This window comes from Prionailurus bengalensis, chromosome C2 (genome assembly GCF_016509475.1).
Source record: "Prionailurus bengalensis isolate Pbe53 chromosome C2, Fcat_Pben_1.1_paternal_pri, whole genome shotgun sequence".
Lineage (NCBI taxonomy): Eukaryota > Metazoa > Chordata > Mammalia > Carnivora > Felidae > Prionailurus > Prionailurus bengalensis.
The window spans coordinates 78562097-78582462 of NC_057350.1; the positions used below are offsets into that span (position 1 = coordinate 78562097).

Consider the following 20366-nt stretch of genomic DNA (forward strand, 5'->3'; position numbering starts at 1 on the left):
GGTGCATTTTCCTACAGACCAGAAAACACCCTTTTTGTTGTGTTCTGAGGTCCCTCTTCAAGTCATCAAGATACAAGCCAAACTCCACCCAACAGAGAACCTTTTTGAAAGGAGATATTTGTGGTAATAAAATATAAAGTCATAATGTCAGAAGGTTTTATCGTCATTCTCATGAGAATCTGCTCTGCACAAGCATGAATAAACTCTCTTCTATCTGGAAAAGATTGTCTCCATCTTCATTGCAAAAATAATTGGGGCAAAATGTAGGAAATGTTTGCTTCTCTGGGACATTAGCCACTTGTGTTTCCTCAGCTCATGCTTGGATGAGATAGAGCCCAGAGCTAGAGGGAGTGTGACAACCTCTACACTGGAGAATCCTATTTGTAAGTGAGAAGGATGGGAGCAAATAAAGGGGAACAAAGAGTCAGAGTGTGTATCCAAATTCTTTAGTTTTCCTCCTTATCTTATTTTACCAGTCCCTATAGTATTAGAATTTCCAATGTTCAAGTGATAGAGCCTTTTGTAAGTGAGTGGAATAGGTTCCTGACTAATAGATGTAAATTATATATATATATATATATATATATATATATATATATATATATTCTATTTCCCCTTTAGGAAAAGTTCTTGGAAATGTTAAGGAGAAAAAGCATCTTTGCTTCTCTTCTGTACACAAACTGTGTGGCAATTACTTCCTCTCAACTGTTCCTTAGAGTGACCAGGATCTGAACATCCGATCTCCACCCAGAACACTTCAGGCCACCCAGTATCCAAAGAGAGGCCTCAGAGTTATTAAACAGGAAAGATACGTCAGCAGCAGGGCATGGGTGGGGTGAGATGGCCTGTGTCACTCTCAGGAGATGTAGAAAAAAGATACACGGAAGGGGAGAGTGCAGTACAGAGAAAAGATCAGGGTCAAGAAGATTTGGAATCTACTATTAGTTACTTTAGTGATCACTGATCAGGAGGCCTTGGCAAGTCACTTACTTCCTTGGTGAAAACGATTTCTGCTCATAAAATGAAGATAATAATGAGGTCACTCTAGCAGTGTGGTGAGGTGAGGAATGCCCTATTATTAACTGTGGCTCTGACCTTGAAGTCTGGACACTCTGGCAGACAGGAGGGACCCACCTCTTTCTCTTGTCTTCCAGATCACTATATGCAGGTGCTGGTTTGTCAGCACGAATGCGTCAGGGAGCTTGCCACCCGCCCTGGCCGCCTCTCACCAATTGAGAACTTTCTTCCCCTGCATTATGACTACCTACAGTTTGCCTACTATCGAGGTAAAGCATGGACTATCCTGAAGACCTTTGAGGGAGGGGTGTTGCTCATCATTACAAACATTGCATTTTCTTCTGTATTTCTCAGTTTACCATTGAGGCAGTGGGGATTAATATGTTTTTGCTCTCAACTCACATCACTGCAGCTCAGGCCAATGAGAGCAGGTGAAACCACAAGTGGGCAAATGCTGTGATAATGCCCTGCAAGTTATACTAGGCTGACACTTTACATGATTTTTAAATTGAATTTTTCTACTTAATTTTAATTTATTGGAGCGCCTGGGTGGCTCAGTCAGTTAAGCGTCCAACTCTTGATTTCCTCGCAAGTCATGATCTCACAGTTCTTGAAATCAGGCCCTGCATTGGGCCCTGCTCTGACTGTGTGGAGCCTGCTCGGGATTCTCTCTGACCCTCCCCCACTTGCACTTCTCTCAAAATAAATAAATAAACTTAAAAAAAGTCATATATTCATCGGTCCAAAGACTAAATATCATAAAAGCCTCCTTCTCTTCCTTTTTCCTGCAACCCAATTTCATGCCCTACGACCCAGTTTCTGATTTATCTCTTTGAAATACACACACACACACACACACACACACACCAACTTATTTCCCCCTCTTATACATAGAAGGTAGCACATTATTTATACTGTTATTTACGATGTTTTCTTCACTGAATAATATATATTGGTGGTGTCTGGCCGGCTCAGTCAGTGGAACATGTGACTCTTGATCTTGGGGTTGTAGGTCTGAGCCCTCTACATTGGCTGTAGAGATTATTTAAACATAAAATTAAAAAAAAATATATATATATATATATATACACACACACATATATATATATACACACCAGATTTTAGAGCTTTTTAGTAAGTTGGGCCTATGAAATTGCCATTTGCTTAAGTCAAAAATGGTCAAATTTTGGCAATATTATATGGTTTGACCTAATTGTGTCAGTACATGGAGATCTTCCTCACTCATTTTTCTTTATAGCAGCATATCATTGTCCTATAATTTATTTTATGTGTCTCCTTATTCACGGGCATTGTGTTGTTTGTTACAGCTTTCTATTTCAATCAAGGATCAAATGAATAACATTTTATGTAAGTTATTTCACATTCACACATAAATATATATATAGGACAAATTTCTAGCAGTATAATTGCTGTGTTGAATGGTTTATTCATTTAAAATTTTGATAGATGTTGCCACATTTTCTTCCATATGGAGTACATTTTTCATTGCCCATCAATAGAATATACTGGGGAAATTTTAGATATTTCACCAATCCATTAGGTGAAATTTTTTTTTATCTCAAATTAGTTTTAATTTCTATGTATCTAATTGAGAAAGAGAGACTGAGCATCTTTCCTTATGTTTAAAACCAATCAATAGACTTGTGGTTGCTGAAATTGGTTTTAGATATCATGTTGTCAAACTCAGTACAAACACAGAATTAACTCCCAAAAATTCTGCTCTGTTTATCTCTATTAAATGATATAAGTTGTAGCAAACATCTTCAGGTGGAAACTTTTAATAATTGATGCAAAACATCTAGCACCAAAGCAGACCAAAGATAGTACCTTTTAAACACCTGAAATCATGTCTTTCCTTTTGTCTGTGACTATTTTTTTTTGAAATATAATTAACATATGGTGTTACATTAGTTTCAGGCATACAACGATTCTGTGCATTACTCAGGGCTCATCATGATAAGTGTAGTCACCATCTGTCACCAAACAACATTATTACAATCTTATTGACTGTATTTGCTGTGCTGTACGTTTCAAGTCTGTGATTTATTTATCGTATACCTGGAAGTTTGTACCTTTTAATCCTCTTTATTTGTTCCTCCCATCCCCCTCCTCACCTCCCCTCTGACAACCATCAGTTTGTTGTCTGTATTTGAGAATCTGTTTTAATTGGTGACTATTTTTGTGTGTGCTCTCCAGCGTTACCTTGTCTTCCCTCTTATTCATGTTGAATGCTGACCTCTAACAGTTTCTAGATTTCTTAAAAATCCTCTAGATGGACGTAGGCTAACTCTAATGCTGCAGCTCTCTGGCGTTTCAGTTGGCGAATATGTGAAAGCCTTGGAGTGTGCTAAAGCTTATCTTCTCCTCCATCCGGATGATGAGGATGTATTAGACAATGTGGATTACTATGAGAGCCTGCTAGATGACAGCAGTGACCCAGCATCCATTGAGGCCAGAGAGGTGAGACCAATGTCCTGAGAGGAAACTGCATTCTGTGAGAGGCACTGGGCAGAACTGGTAAAAATGTAGCACCGCTCTTAAAGCTATCTAGCAATTCAGTAAGTGTTGTAGAATCCAGTTCTTTTGTACTTTGCTTATTAATGCCAGGAGCATATTTTTCTCATATGTGATAGCTTGTGAAAATCTGTTGAGATGGAGACTTTTTTTTTGTAGCTGTGCATATTTTTTTAGCTCATATGTCACTGTCTAATGAAAAATATTTCCACTTGAACATTTATCATATTTCTTAACTGTTATTTAAATATAAACTTTTCTTTCATTTTTTTTTCCCTCTAGGATTTGGCAATGTTCGTGAAGCGTCATAAACTGGAATCGGAACTAATAAAATCAGCTGCAGAGGGTCTGGGATTTTCATACACAGAGCCAGTAAGAGCAAAGAGGAAAAAGAAAATGTTTTCTTTAGAGAACTATTTGATGGACTTCTTATTTATGATTTTATTTCCCAGCTTCAATTACTGAAAATTCTAATCTCTTGCCTTACATTAACAAAACCCAGGGAGTTGGGGGGGGGGGATGTTTATTCAATGTGTATGCTAAATGTTAAAAGACTTTAATAGATCTCCGTAGCACTGAGACTCAAAGTCAAAAGCAAACTTTTCTGGGGAGAAGTGTTTTGTACCTGATGGTTTTATTTATTGAACTCTGGATGCAACATTTTGTATTTCTCTTATACATTTTAACCATTAAAAGACTTCAATCCCTGCTGAAGAACAAAATCGATCTCCATTGTACTATTCATTGTGCTGACTTTCCTCCACTTGTCCGTGTTCGCTTCCGGTCATTCTGCATGTGAAGACACGCTTTTTGCAGAACCGGCACTGTGGTACAGAGAGATCTCGTTCTGATTTATATTTAAGGTTTCATAAGCAATTTCTACATGTTTATACCTTTTTAAATCATTTTTAGCTGCATATGTGGAATTGACATGCAATGAATGACGATTTTCTTGAGACTGAGCGTTTGTTTTGTTTCTGACTTTTTTCCTACCATATTTAACGCAGGAAGCATTTTTCTCTGTATTGAACTATGAATAAATTCCCAGGAGTGGGATTATTCTGCCATCAAAGGATATGAGAAGTTTTAAAGTTGTTGAAATTGCTTTTCTAAGAGAGTTTTCTCATACCTTCATTGGTCCTAGCAATTCATAAAAGTACCAGTTTACTGTGGTGCGTAGGTGGCTCAGTCAGTTGAGCATCGACTCTTGATTTTGGCTCAGGTCATGATCCCAGGGTTGTGGGATCAATCCCCTTGTTGGGCTCCACACTTAACATGTAGCCTGCTTAAGATTCTCCCTGTCTCTCTTTCTCTCTCTCTTCCTCATTCTCTCTCTTTCTCTCCCTCTGCCTCTCTCTCCCTCTTGTGTTCTATCTCTCTCAATTTTTTTTTTAAGTACTAGTTTACTACAAACATCTCAGCAATGGGAAATAACATTTTTAAATCATTCATATTTCTTAGGTACAAAATGGTATATCATTGTTGTTTTAACATGTATTCCTTTGATGAGCGGCAAAAATAAATTTTTCACATATTATTATTAATTACTTTTCCTCTGATTTGAATTATCTGGGCATACCTGTTTTTTATTTGCTTACCTGTTGGTTAACTACGTATAAGTTCTTTATATAATGTACATTATCATATGTTTATAAAAAGCACTATTATGGGCTCTGTGCTGACAGATCAGAGCCTGGAGCCCACTTCAGATTCTGTGTGCCCCTCTGTCTGCCCCTCCCCCACTCACACTCTGTCTCTTGCATTGTCTCAAAAATAAATAAACATTAAAAAAATTTTTAAAGCACTATTAGTAATATATCCTATTTGTAACATATTTTTTTCATTTCTGTCTTTGTTATGTCATTTTTTACTGGCACATTAAAAAAATTAGGATAATTTAAGGTATATAATAAACATTTTTCTTATTTTGAGAGAGTAAGAGAGTAAGAACAAGTCGGAGAAGGGCAGAGCGAGAGGGAGAGAGAGGAAGAGACAATCTCAAGCAGGTTCTGCACGCTGTCAGTGCAGAGCCCGACATGGGACTTGATCTCAGGAGCCATGAGATCATGACCTGAGCCGACTTCAAGAGCCCAGCACTTAACCGACTGAGCCACTCAGGCACCCCTCTAATAAACATTTTTAACATGCTTATAACCAGCCCTACTTACTATTTTCTTAAAATTTCATTCTCCCAAGAGACTTCAGAAAAAGTCACTTTATGATCCTACACAGATGATTAATCAAGCTGTACATTTTTGTGTGTTTGTTTTGTTCAAAAAACATAAGGGAGTTGGACTAAATGATCATGTAATTGTCTTCCTGACACCAAATTCCAAATAATTTCTTGGACAAAAAATATAAATACTTAGGCTAATTCCATGCTACTTTGAAAAATCCATTTGTGCAGCATATTGTCTTTGCCAAAATAGCATCAACTTTAGCTGTTTTTTTTTTATTATTAATCTGTTTAAGTTATTTACTGGATCTTTATACAATGTGCAAGTTTCCCAATGATTTAGGTCTTTTGAGTGTTTTAAGTGTATATTTTATTTTTGTGAGTTATGTTTTAGTGATAAAGCTACTGAAGTGGTTTTTATGTTTGTTTCTTTGTTTTTAACTTAAAACAGAATTATTGGATCCGATATGGAGGACGACAGGATGAGAATCGGTGAGTTCTTCATTCAGAACACAATCTGTTTATTTTTGATGAGGAGAAACACTTAGATTCATACTCAGTATAAGGAACTTGTCTCTATGGAATAGGCAAAAATACATAATTAAAAGATTCCACACTGGGAATTAGTTCCTCAGCCTTCTGGTCCCAGCTCTTCCTGTACTTCTGTGTGACCTTGAGTGATTTATCTTCCTTCCCAGTCTTGTGTTTTTCCTCCAGTTTAAGGGGTTGGAGCAGGTCATTCCTGAAGGCGAAATATTCTGTGATTCTAAATCAGAGAAAATTGGATGCTACTTGTGATTTATTAACAGAATTGAGCTTAATTTTTTTCTTGTTAATGCTGAATTGTCTTACTGCATTTGAAAGCAAGAAGCTCAAAGACTTTCACTGCAAGCTAAAATATTAGGTGGAGCTAATCTTACCAGAAGTGAAGGGACCTCGTTTTTCTAAATGATAGAAGTGAAAAGTCAATGTATATGTTATGAACAGTTCAAGGAATCCTAGAACGTTGGAGTTACGTGTTTGAGATGACATGGTCTATCCTATTCATTTCCAAATTCAGAAACTGAGGTTCTGACAAGGCAAAGGACTCTCTCAGAGTGTCACTGCAAGGGGCTGGCAGATTGAGATCTTCCTATTCAAAATTCTGTGGTCTTTCACTAGGCTTCAAGGCCTCAACCTCTGGGTGGCCTAAATTATCAGAAGATACCTAAGAGTGCACCTGCGTATTTGGGTTTATTCAATCCATGGATATTGAAAGGACATCATTGCTATGATCTGGATGTTTGCCAAGTTTAAAACTTGTGTCTTCTTTCTTGGAATAGTCGAGAATCACTACACTAGGTCTCGGTTTATTTCTATTCAGTCATTGTTCAGTGATGCACTCTGCTCCAGACAAAAATAAAACACTCTGAACATTACAAAGATTCACACGATAATTCTTTTCTCTCTGTTGAGACTTAATGTCTAATCCCAAGGGGCTAAAGTTATGGATACAATTAACTGTAAAAAAAAAAAGGTGCTAAGGAGATTTAGAGAAGTGAAATAGAGCACAGTCTTTGAGGAAATAGAGGTCTTCATGGAGGCAGTGGCAGTTAATTTGATCCTGAAAAACAGGTGGACTTGTGCAAAACAAAAATACACAATATGGAGTCACAGACTACCTGAGTAAGGTGGCTTTTGTCTTTGAGCATCTTTATGCAGTGAGAAATTCAATTCCAACTGTTTTTAACGGCAGGGTCCCTTCAGGAGTGAACGTGGAGGGGGCAGAAGTTCATGGATTGTCAATGGGGAAAAAATCATCACCCAAGATAGATCGAGACTTAAGAGAGGGTAAGTATCTGTGCACTTTTACTTACAGCAGGAGGGAAAGGAGATGAGACTTGGCTAGTTCTTACTAAAATTAAGGAAGAGCCCACTTTTTCCGGAAAGTAACGAGTTAGGACTAAGCTAGGACATTTATAAAATTCTGAAAGCAAGCCTTAAAAACAAGACTGTCTCAGATTTGCGTATCATTGCCTTTGGTTTTCAATATAAGTGCTTCCAAGGTCACTCCCTCATCTGTTTCCCGCAGGAATCCTGTGAGCTGGGCAGGGATTGAATGATCATTGGGACCCTCGGTTAAGTACCTGAGGCTTGGACTGTTCCCAGGGCTTCCTGCTGTTGTGCAGGGAGTGAGTGCTAGATAGTGCAGAATAGACTGCATCAGGGGAACTTGAAGAGGCAGGTCATATGGATATACAAGAGTTAACCTAAGATGCCTGAGGCACATATGCTTGAGCAGGGCTCTGAGTGATAAGTAGATTCTAGTGAATTGACAGAGGTGTGGAGGGGGCCGTTCAGCTGGAGAAAACAAGTGGAACAAAGGCACAGAGATAGAGCAGAACATCATATGCCTATTTATATCAGTTCAAAATTAGTGCAAACATATATAGAGTGTTGTCAAAAGTAGTTTATAAATGGAGCTAAACACTGTTATAATAATAAGTTATTGGTCCCAGTGATGGTACTCAGTTGTGACCCTTAACAATTATTATGATAGCTATCTATTTTAGAATTTTTCAAGCAAATTTACCCACCGTTTGTTTGAATACTGAAAGCATCTCATGTGAGACAAGTGTCCTCACTTCACAGGCAAGAAAAGGCTCACAGAGCCTTGAGGCTCACAGAGATACAGTGACTCGCCTGGTGTCTCAACAGCTCTTAACAGGTTGAGGAGGCATTTGAACCCAGGCATTTGAATCCAAAGCCCATTTTCCCTTCCTTACCTGGAGATGGAACATAGAAGTGTCTAGATATCCAAAGTGTATCCTTTATTGATTAAATACGTGCACGATAAGAAGGCTTCAAAAACCTGCATTGAGAAGTACAGTTCTCCTTTCCCCAACCAGAGAGTATGTCAGCACATTCCTCTAGCTGATTTGAAAATTTCTGGCTCTCTCTAGCTCTCACATTTCCCAGCCCTTTCCTTCCTTAGCTTCCAAGTCAGTTTGAGGCAGTAAACAGGATAATATGCTCATCTAATCTGACCTGGACCTCAGTTTGCAGCCACAAAGCCCGAGCTGTTTTACAAATGCCAGAGAATTTCATGGTCAGCCAGAGTTCACATTGCTTTTTAAGCTGAGAAATCACCCAGGAAGTACATGCCAATAAGCCAGCACTTTGCTGTGGATGTTTGGGAGCCTCCAGGATAGTTGCCAAACTTCAAAGCATTTTTTTCTGGCTACCAGGGACTCTGATGTCCAGAACCTGACTAGGAAGGCTGGTATAAAGAGTAGAGTGGGAGACTGTAAAGGATGGAGAGAGACCGTGATTGGCTGGGCTACCAAATTCTGTCCTTTCTCTAGAATTTGCTTAGTTGAATGGGCTACCGCTTCTTATGATGTTCTCTGGGAAACCACTGGAAAGCCTTCTGTGTAATCACTGGAGATCTAAATAGTTTCTAAATCAGTGGTAGTGGTAGACAGAGGCGAGGCAAAGTTCCCAACCAGAAAGCACTTACATATCTTAGTCTGGCTGAAAGATGTCAGGGAGGCGAGAAAGGATGCATGCTTCACCGTGTAGAATACGTTTCAGCTTTTCTCATCGTCCACAAAGCCCTCGTCATCTACTCTGGTTACCTAACAGTTTTTAGTAGTATTCCAACTGGATGGCTCTTAAGCACTGCAGGAGTGACCCAGGACGACATCCCAGAGTGACACCACTCCATGGAACGTGCCTCTCCTCTCACTAAAACCATCTGTCACTTACCCATTCTCCTTTCAATACCAGTCTCCAAAGGTCTTGCTCCATAATAATCCCAGTCAGTATAATAGAAATAACACTGAACTTGGAATCAGGAGTCCCACTTTCCAGGATCAACTAGTCTGATGTGCTGTGCTGTGATGGATGACTAAAGACTTGGTGTCTCTGGGCTGTATGACCCTTGGCTGTGAAAGAAGCCTTGCAACTTTTTGCAGAAGACCAGTGTGAAAAGTCTTTTGTAAACCGTAAAGGGCTATGCTCATATAAGGGCTTGTTACTCAGCACATCCCTGTTGCGACTTGTATGATGTTGTAATATTTACGGTCAAATGCTTCTTCCTGCCATGTGAGCCACAGGCAGTGAGCGCAAAGGAATATTTTCCTAGACGATCCCTCTTTATTGCAACCGGAGAGTCAGAGCCAGGCACATACTTTATGAATGAGAGAAGAATTAAGTTGTTTAACTAAATCTCCTTGAGCTGTGGTTAAGAGTTGGCTGAAGCCATCAAATCAGACCCCAGGAACCACAACTTATTGGACCACATTTTTATTTTTATTTCAATGTTTTCCTCTGTCTGGTGTGCTACTAGTCGTTTGTAGGCTGCTAGATGTGCATTTTTGGATAGCAGGGTTTGTTTTGCCTATTTTTTTCCCTCTTGGTTAATAGTTGGGTAGTTGGTTGTTTTTCTGTTACACGCATGTGTAGGAAAGCTCTGTATAAAACTCTCTGCTTAGTGGCGATTCTATTAACTACATGAAAAGCAGGTATCTAGAACAGATTCTGCCTGAACCTATTGGTGTGTAGGGAGTTAAGACTCCATGCTGCATTTTGTCTCTTCACCTGATTTTTGTGTGTTCCACGTGGCATGACTGGGGGAATTGTCGATATCCCAGGAGCACTTTTTAAAATATACTCTTTTATGCTTATTAAGATGCCTCAGTCAAAACATAACACAATATACCAGGCATATTTGATGATAATACTATAATAATCAACATAATAATACCAAATACTTATAGAGCACTTGATAATGGTGGACATTTTTCTAAACGTTTTAGTTTTAGTAACTGTTAAAGCCATATTTGAAAATAAGGTAATTATATTTAAAGTAATACACTCTCAGCATAGAAAAAGAAAAAAAAATAGGACAAAGTACAAAGCAACTGAGCTCACTAAACCCTTATTCAGTCATCCATTTTTATTTGGGTTTTATATCAGAAAATGCTTTTCAGCAAACCTACAAGTATATTGTCTTGCTTGTTGACAGAACATCTCTTAAATTTCTTTTTTTTTAATTAAAAAAAATTTTTTTTAACATTTATTTATTTTTGAGACAGAGAGAGACAGAGCATGAACGGGGGAGGGGCAGAGAGAGAGGGAGACACAGAATCGGAAACAGGCTCCAGGCTCTGAGCCATCAGCCCAGAGCCCGACGCGGGGCTTGAACTCACGGACCACAAGATTGTGACCTGAGCTGAAGTCGGACGCTTAACCGACTGAGCCACCCAGGCGCCCCTCTTTTAAATTTCTAAATGGGAGTGGAATATCCAATTTACTTTCCCAGATATTTGAGAAACTGCCTCAATTTGGCAACAAATGTTAGCTGTAGAGATTGGAGCAGCCTTTCTCAAACAACCTGTGTTTTATGTTAAGAGGTTCTGCCGGGGAGTGTGGGGGGTCTACTGTTTTTTTATTGCTACAAAAAAATAACACAAATGTAGCAGCTTACAATAACATGCATTAACTATGCCATAGTTCCCACAGTTTCTGAGGTCAGGAATATGGGGATAGCCTAGTTGGGTCCCTTGCTTCAGGGTCTGTCATAGGGTCTGTCAAGTAGTTGATCAGGGCTGGGGTCTCTTTAAGGCTTGACTAGGGAATGATCTTCCAAGCTCAGATGATAGAATTTGGTTCTGAAAGTCTTAGTGGATGGAGGTGTGCAGTTCCTAGTTGATTGTTGACTGGGGGTTGCCTCATTCCTTGCCACGTGAGTCTGTCTAATGCAGCCACATGCCTCATCAAACTGCAAGTGGAGAAGGCAATAAACTGAGTCTGCTAGCAGGATAGAAGTTGCATTCTCATGCAATGCAATCACAGAAGTGACATCCCATCACTTTTTCTATATTCTGTTGCTTAGAGGCAAGTTCAAGGCCCCACCCACACTTGAGGAAAGCAAATTATGCAAACCCATGAATTCCGGGAGGCAGTCATCATTAGGGGGCCATCTTAGAGTCTTTCTGCCTGAAGGAAGGAAGGAACAAAGGAAGAAAGGAAGGAAGGATGGAAGGAAGGAAGGAAGGAAGGAAGGAAGGAAGGAAGGAAGAAAAGGAGGGAGGGAGGAAGGGAGAAAGAAAAGGAGGGAGGGAGGGAGGGAGGGAGGGAGGGAGGGAAGGAAGGCAGGGTAAGATTAATGGTGAGAACTGCTTCATATTGTTTTGATACTCAGGATATTCATAATGCCTGTGTAGATACTAAAAGTTCTAAGAACTTCTCTTAAATCTTATGTAACCTAGTGCTCCCAAACACATTTGATCAAGAAACTCTTTTTTCATCAAAAACTTTCTGCAAAACAAAGGCACTGAATTGTGTATGTATGCATATTTTTTAACTCATCCAAAAGATTGGTATTGAAATTATAACTTGTGGTTATATTCCTGGAATCCAAGAAATTCTGTATTTATAAGTTTTGATGTGGCCCCTAGTGGGTCATGTAAATAATGACCTTATAACCAAGTACTACCGTGAGATTTCATACCGCATTTGGGGCAGTTACTGTTACATCAACACCAGTTCGTAATACTTCAGTGGTTGAAGGCTGACGAGAAATGTAGTAGAACAAACTGGTAAGTAATGTATTAGGACCAGATAAAGGCCCAAATTCATCACGGAACACTACAATTTCATAGTAATTTCAACAGAGAAAAGTTGCAGTGGAATGAGTCATTACACACCAAAAATACTATGAAGAATGCTGGCTGAAAAGAACCTGGGCCAGATCAGTTAGTAGAATATTCACATGGAAGGTAGCTTTCTTGTTTCTGCAAAATAACATTAACCGTTTCATTAAGATCATTAACTTGAATATAGTTGGTTTTATGGTCTTGCTTTTATTTAATGTTGTGAATCAGTTTTGGAATTATAGTTATTGGAAACTCTGAGGATAAATATACCATTCATAGTTCTATCATATTGTAAGCACGGAAGCAAAATTGTGGCAAACTAATGTGTCAGCCCTGCACCTCCTTAGGGGACGTTTCCTTAACAGATAACTGTGTATTACTGAAGATTGAGAAACACTGTCTCTTCACTAATTGTGGGCTGTGGGGACTCTTTCATCCTAACTAGACTAATGAATTTGTTGTTTTCCCAACTTTGACTGGTTTTGTTTTCAAGAAATAGAATAGACAGAAACTTCGACTGGTTTCTTCCTTCTTTAACTGATGTGTTTTAGTGTGTTGGTGACCATTGCTTGACTGGGGGAAGAAGGGAGAAGCCATGCCCCCGCTCCCCCACCCCCCAGTACCTCCATCCAGGCCAAACTGTTGTTACTGACAGCACCTGCATCAGGTCCCTTTGGAGTACTATAAAGAGCAAAAACCTGTTTTTCTTTTCTGTTCGGTTTTCTGGTCAAGAGGGCTGTACTCTGTTACATCTGAAGATTTCCTCACCAGCAGAGGCTTTGTCCTTCAGTCGTAATGTCTGTGAGGAAAGGGCTTTGTCAGGTCTAGATTTTGTAAGTTACCACCTAAAACATGACCCCAGAGCATCACCTTCTGAAAAGCCTATATGGACTAATTTCATAAAGATGTGGGCTCTATTCATGGAGAGAGCAGGTGGCTATAGGAAACCTTCCTGTGCAAAGAAAATGATATAAAGATTTTCCCAGAGAACAGAGAAAGGCAAATATTCCAAAAATAAGACCATCTAGAGTCAGTTAAGTGGTGGAAGAAGACGGGGAAGGAGTTGGCTGGCTTGGGTGTGACTGTTCTGGTGATGGATTTACCAGCTGAGTTGTGGAGTGAAGACATTTCTCTACAAACAAGTGAGACTGAGGTGTGTATCTCATGTGTGGGTGCACAAACATGTAATCAAGTAATTGCATGTGGTGTAACAGAATTATGGACCAAGGGTTGTGGAGAAGGGTGGGTGCTGTTGCCCAGAGAATTCTGGAAGGTCTTCTCAGAGTCATCACAGAGAATCCTGTGAGATTCAGAGTCTACTTTACAGGCTCATCACTGGAATCAGGTGAAAAGATGGTTTCTCAAACCCCAAATACTAACAAATGTGTTAATATTATTGTGATGCCATGGAGAAGCCTAACAGTCGGACATCTGTCTTTTTTCCTGAATCCATATTGAATTTATCAGGCTTCCAATTTGTCTTTGCCTTCTTAAGCATTCATGGGCAAATGGAGTCTCATGAATTTCACATTGAAAACTGTTGGATGCTGTGTGCTCACCCCCTTGGGAACAGAGGTAACAGAGAAGACAATGTGTTCTGTCCCTTCAGGTGGTCCTCTGCTCTACGAGAACATCACGTTTGTCTATAACTCAGAGCAGCTGAACGGGACCCAGCGGGTTCTCCTGGATAACGTCCTGTCGGAAGAACAGTGCCGGGAGCTCCACAGCGTGGCCAGTGTGAGGACCAGAGAGGGAGGGGAGCCTGATATTGGGCTGGCCTGGCATGAGCCCTGGAGTTGTCTGGTCCTGGGCTCACTTGGAGTCAGGAACCAGATCTGAAATACCACTTTCTTTAGGACAGGGACATTGACTGTGGGAGCATTTTCATAGCCTTGTTTGGAATTATCTTACTTTTGTCTAGATCTGGACACAGAATGGATCTGGGGTAGTTAGTGGCTTCATACCTAGAACAAGACCCATTCAGCACATGCCCTGGCTACCATATAAAGTCACTGGGAGAATCTCTTTATTTTAATCGATAATAAACAAATATATTAATCATTTATATTCTACCCATTTCTACAAAAAGTGATATTTTGTAAGGCAAATGTAGAGTTAAGTTTAAATAAAGATATCTCTTTTGATTGGAAGAATTAATGATACCAGCATCGTGGTACAAAATAGGGATGGTTCTGAGTATTGACTTTGGTCCTTAGCTTCCTGGCAGTCAAGGAAAAAAATGGAGACCTGATTAATTCATAGTTGTTATTAATAAAGCATCTTCTTGTGTATTGCTTCCAGGGAATCATGCTCGTTGGTGATGGATACAGAGGGAAAACTTCACCCCATACGCCCAATGAAAAGTTTGAAGGTGCCACTGTCCTGAAAGCACTCAAGGTACAGTCATAGCTTCTTTTGGGCTTGGGTTCCTAAGTGTCAACCCAGGGCCTTCTGTTTTAGATCCCTTCATGTAGTCACCAATTTATCAAACTTTATATCTCATCAACTTGCAACTGACAGATAATATACAACACCCCTGTCTTCAGGGAGCTCCTGGTCCAATGGTGAAATCATACTGAACCACGTGATTATCCTGTACCTCAATAGGCATCATTGGGGAGAAAGAGGAAAGTTCTCTAAAGGAGAGAGGATGAAGAGATTAGCTTTCAGTGTTCCCTCTGTGATTAGGAAGGGTGACTTTCAATGGCTCATTTTACTAACCCAAATCCACAAGCATGTAATCATATTCCCACTAGTCAACGCAGACATGCCATCCCTCTGTTGCCTTACTGAAACCTGGTGTCTGTTTTTCTCAAGTCTTCCAATCAACCCAGTGCTATTTAGTGTTCTTATTTTTCTTCAGTTTGGTTATGAAGGCCGAGTCCCACTGAAGAGTGCCCGTCTGTTTTATGACATCAGCGAGAAGGCTCGAAAGATTGTAGAATCCTATTTCATGCTGAACTCAACCCTGTATTTTTCCTATACACACATGGTCTGCCGAACAGCCCTGTCTGGTAAGATTCCAGAGTGTGAACTTGTTCTCTTCCACCCACAGTGACATGAGAAAGAAAACAATGTAACACAAAGCTCTATTACAGTTTAGACTAATGGTTTAGCAAAGTTCCAAATTCCTAAAACAGAAGAAGCTTGCTAATCCTTATTTTTCCCTTCCTTCTTTTACTCCTTTTTGGTCACCTAAAGTTCCAAACGACCATTGCTCTGCCTATCTTTCCTTTCAAGTCCATTTAAGCAAGTAGCTTAAAGTCACCCAGAGAAATACTTTTCTGCTTTAGGCTTTACCTTCCAGGGAATCAGGAACCTGGAAATCACGGTCCCCCTTTGCATCCAAAAGCATTAAGTAGAAGCATGGAAGATGAAGGGATTGTTGAAAGATATGTTCTTAAAAAGGCAGAGACTGCCTCACTCCCTGCTGTCATTATTTCGTCCCTAGATCTTCTCTTCCACACCCTCCTGAGTAGGAGGGAAGGGACAGTGTCATGGGAGAAGACTTTAAGACTTTAACATATGAACTTTCAGCTGGATCTTTTTTTTTTTTTTTTTTACATTTTCATTTCACCCCTCCCCTTTTTCTGCCCTACATGAAGTACAACCCATGGAATGCAGGGCAATTCAATTATGTATGTTTATGTCAGGAAACTTTTATAGCAGAACAGGCAGATGCGACTTGCCCAAGGTTTTACATCAAGTTTGCACCAAACCAAGACCAGTCTCTTGACTGCCTATCTGGTTCTTAAATCTATCTGGGTCTACTTATGTCTCCAAAAATTTCCAAAAGGCACCAGCGATAGGAGAAGACAGTCCGGTTGTCAGCTCTGCTGTTAGAGGTTACTGCTCTCCTGCCATTCTCTCCTTCCATTTTCTGGCAGGTCAGCAGGAGAGAAGAACTGACCTCAGTCATCCCATCCATGCTGACAATTGCCTGTTGGATCCTGAGGCCAATGAATGCTGGAAGGAGCCTCCCGCCTACACATTCCGGGACTACAGGTACAACCAGCACAAGCTTCTAAAGCAAGCTTCTGCCCAACAGTTATCAAAAACCCATGGAAACTAGAAAACTGATCTGTTTTGCTTGTCATCATATCCAGCTCTGTGAGGCAGAGATTCTCAAATAAGCTCCCGAAGCAGCTGCCACAACCAGAAAGTGACGTGATCATCTCATATTTTTGCCAAAAAATTCCAAGCACGTTTTGTTGCATCTTAATCCACAACGTGCCCATTTTGTTTTAATGTAAAAACTAAAGGGTTTTTCTTTTGTTTTGTTTTGTTTTGTTTATTTGATCGTTTGGCTTTCACCGAAACATATCCCTTGTCGTATGTATAGTTCAGTCTGAGAAGACAGGGATATGCTATCTCAATGCACAAAGGGATCTTACAATGCCACTTACCTAGGTCAGCCTTTTATACATAAGAAACTGGAAAGTCAGAGGAAGAAATGGGATGTTATGTAAGTGTGTAAAGAGAATTGTCAGGAGTTACAGTCCTCATGTATATAGTAGTGTGTTAATTATTAACTGCAGTGTGCTCCAGACAAAAACATTTCTTGAGCACCCCCTATCTTCAAGGCAAGACCACACCTCCTGGAGTTCTGTAGCTACTTAGGGGAAAAATGCATCCTTTAGAGTTACAAGCATAAAAGGGAAGAAGAGAGTTGTAAGTAGTGTGGGCAGGTGCAAAGGGGTAGATTAAATCTAGTTAGGTGTTCTTGGGAAAAAGTGAAATGTGAGTTGAAGTTTAAAATAGAATGAAAATTTTAGCATAAGTGAAACAAATAAATACTTCGGGGGTAGGGCCCAAACTATATCTGTCCTTACTCTTTAGGGTTAGGAAAGTCGGTCATTTCAATGTATAGTTCAAAAGAAACTTACCAATCAGGCTTGTCAGTTTACAACCATTTGTCAATATTCTGTGATGATGCTTTTGTAAACATATAATAGTATACATTTTTTTCTTTTTTTTTTTTTCTTATAGCGCTCTCCTATATATGAATGATGACTTTGAAGGAGGAGAATTCATATTCACTGAGATGGATGCCAAGACTGTGACTGTAAGTAAACCTATGCAGGCAAATTTATGTAGCATTTATCTCAATCTTGCCATTTTCCGAGGACTCACAGACTATTGGATTTCAAATATCTGAGCTTGAGGATTTAAGAGGTATAAAGGGGTCCAATAAATGTATGCATCATAAAATGTTAGAAATGGAATCACCATCTGGGGTGCCTGGGTGGCTCAGTCAGTTGGGCATCTGACTTCAGCTCAGGTCATGATCTGACAGTTCATGAGTTCAAGCCTCGTGTCAGGCTCCATGCTGACAGCTCAGAGCCTGGAGCCTGCTTCAGATTCTTTGTCTCCCTCTCTCTCTACCCCTCCCCTGCTCATGCTCTGTCTCCATCTGTCTCAAAAATAAATAAAAATATTTCAAAAAAATTTTTAATAAAAAAAAAGAAATGGAATCACCAATCATATATATTCTTTAAATTGCCCATCTGTAAAATGGACTAGAAGATATATATACACACACATATATATATATCATATATATTATATATACACATATATATACTATATATATTATATATACATATATGTATATATATGTATATATAGTATACATATATAGTATATTATATACATATATATACATATATACATATATACATATATACATATATACATATATAGTATACATATATACATATGTATATATATAGTATACATATACTATACATATATATGTATATAGATAGTATATATATTATATATATTAGTCTGATGGAAGCATAAAAACACCTATTTCTTTTTTTAAATTTTTTAATGTTTTATTTATTCTTGAGAGAGAGAGAGAGAGAGAGAGAGAGAGAGCATGAGTGAGGGAGTGGCCAAGAGAGAGGGAGACACAGAATCTGAAGCAGGCTCCAGGCTGACCTGTCAGCACAAAGCCCCACATGGGGCTTGAACTCACAAGCGGTGGGATCATGACCTGAGCCAAAGTCGGACGCTTAACCAACTGAGCCACCCAGGTGCCCCAAAAAACACCAATTTCTAAGTCATCCATGCCTAGGGCTAGACAAATGATTCTACAGAATAGCTTTCAAGCAACGTGGTGTTCTATATGCTTGGATTGAGCATTGGGCTCTAGACCTTTAGTTATCAAAATGTGTGTGTGTGTGCGTGTGTGTGTGTGTGAGTGTGTGTGTACACACACACATATGTATATATATGATTGTAAGTAAACCTATACCTGAAAATTGATATATATATATATATACATTCATACACACACACTTTGGATGAGATTCTAAATACGCCTTCATAGGTAAAAATCAACAGTTAATTTCCATCACCATCTTCCTAAGCAAATCAATGCCTCTGGAAAACCAGTCTACTGAGTTAATAGGCCATATAGCCAGCATCCTTTGGACTTTAAGCCAGAGCACATACACCATGGTAGGAAAACATGTTTTCCAAGGGAAGAGATAATTGAATTGTAAATGGATTATGTAAATGATATCTTTCTTCCATACAAAATCTAAATAGTTGAGGCATGTATCTGACAAACTTCAAGGATTTTGCATTATTCAAGCTATTTCCACAACTTTTTCTGAATTTTATGTTTTTCCTTTCCTATTTTGTACCCTTTACTCATAGTGAAACATCCATATATCATTCATGGCATACCTACTGGGGTATAAGCAGATGAGGGGGAACCCTATGGAAATTGTGGTTAAGGTTGTCCAGAAACATTGGAATAATTAAGAAAAATTATTTCATGCAGTTTCATGCAATGATGTATATCTAAAAGGCTATCATGACTCACACTTTTTTGTAACAGCTTAAGTATCAACAGAGTATTTTAATGCTTCATGATCTGGGAAATTAAATCAAAATTGATGATCCGGGTTGTTTATAATCCTGACACAAAATTATCTTTTTTTTTTTGAAAAGCTTCTGTGCAGAAAGCATTTGTTTTCTGAGCTCTGCTAACACTAAAACAAATTTTTAAATGCTTGCTTGCATCTCACACAGTTGGAAAGAACATCAGACAGGTGGTTGAAAAGATTTCTTTACTTCTCCTCCATCTAGTGGCCATATTTGGAAATGCTCAATGTTTGAAAGTAAGTGATGCCTGGACTACAATGTGAGAATCAGTCATTCATTAATTATCGAATGCAAGGTTAACTGTAATTCTGCCCTTTTTTTAAAAAAAAATTAATTTTTATTTACTTTGGACAGAGAGAGAGACAGAGCATGAGCAGGGGAGGGGCAGAGAGAGAGGGAGACACAGAATCCGAAGCAGGCTCCAGGCTCTGAGCTGTCAGCACAGAGCCCGACGTGGGGCTTGAACTCACAGACCGCAAGATCATGACCTGAGCTGAAGTTGGACACTCAACTGACTGAGCCACCCAGGCGCCCCTGTAATTCTGCCTTTTAAAGATGTGAAAGCAGATAATACTGCTGTTTAATGTAGCTATACTTTTAACAGAAAATTGTAACTATTTTAAAAAGTACTGAATCTAACCACCACTACCCCCCAAAAAAGAATAGAAATCGATTTAAACAATGTTTTGGTTCAAAAGCTCCAAGTTGACAGATTCATTTTCACAGATTAACTCTACTTCAGATGAACACATATGGTGGAGTTTTTAAGGCATTTTGTGAGTAATTAAAATTCTTAGGTAATCAGCTCAAATAAAGAGAAATGGATAGTGTTACTTTTCGTTTCTTTGACTCTGAAGGGAAAACTGAAGCAGAGAAATGGCCCAACTTAGGGCTTTATAAGGAAGAAAAGTCTTCTAAGTTTTTTACTTTGGAAAAGTCTGGGAACTGCATGAATAACTAAATGGTGGCTAAAGATTTACATCTACAAGCACAACACAAAGGCTTCTCTGACTTTTAATCATCAGTTAGATGGAAAGCAAAAGGCATTTTCTTTTATCATACTTGGAAGATACATGGATTATTTTCAACAGCAGCAT

At 39.1% G+C, this 20366-nt stretch overlaps 1 protein-coding gene across 2 annotated transcripts in view; it reads left to right on the forward strand.

Moving 5' to 3' along the window:
- The window catches only part of P3H2 (prolyl 3-hydroxylase 2), a 151394-nt gene that overhangs the window by 122567 nt on the left and 8461 nt on the right, over nucleotides 1-20366 (forward strand). For both annotated transcript variants that reach the window (XM_043594591.1, XM_043594592.1), the window contains exons 4-13: nucleotides 1155-1286; nucleotides 3356-3498; nucleotides 3835-3924; nucleotides 6180-6220; nucleotides 7464-7558; nucleotides 13979-14106; nucleotides 14671-14766; nucleotides 15233-15383; nucleotides 16257-16374; nucleotides 17359-17434. In XM_043594591.1, coding sequence (XP_043450526.1) covers nucleotides 1155-1286; nucleotides 3356-3498; nucleotides 3835-3924; nucleotides 6180-6220; nucleotides 7464-7558; nucleotides 13979-14106; nucleotides 14671-14766; nucleotides 15233-15383; nucleotides 16257-16374; nucleotides 17359-17434 — 1070 coding nt within the window. The remainder of the gene's footprint in view (nucleotides 1-1154; nucleotides 1287-3355; nucleotides 3499-3834; nucleotides 3925-6179; nucleotides 6221-7463; nucleotides 7559-13978; nucleotides 14107-14670; nucleotides 14767-15232; nucleotides 15384-16256; nucleotides 16375-17358; nucleotides 17435-20366) is intronic.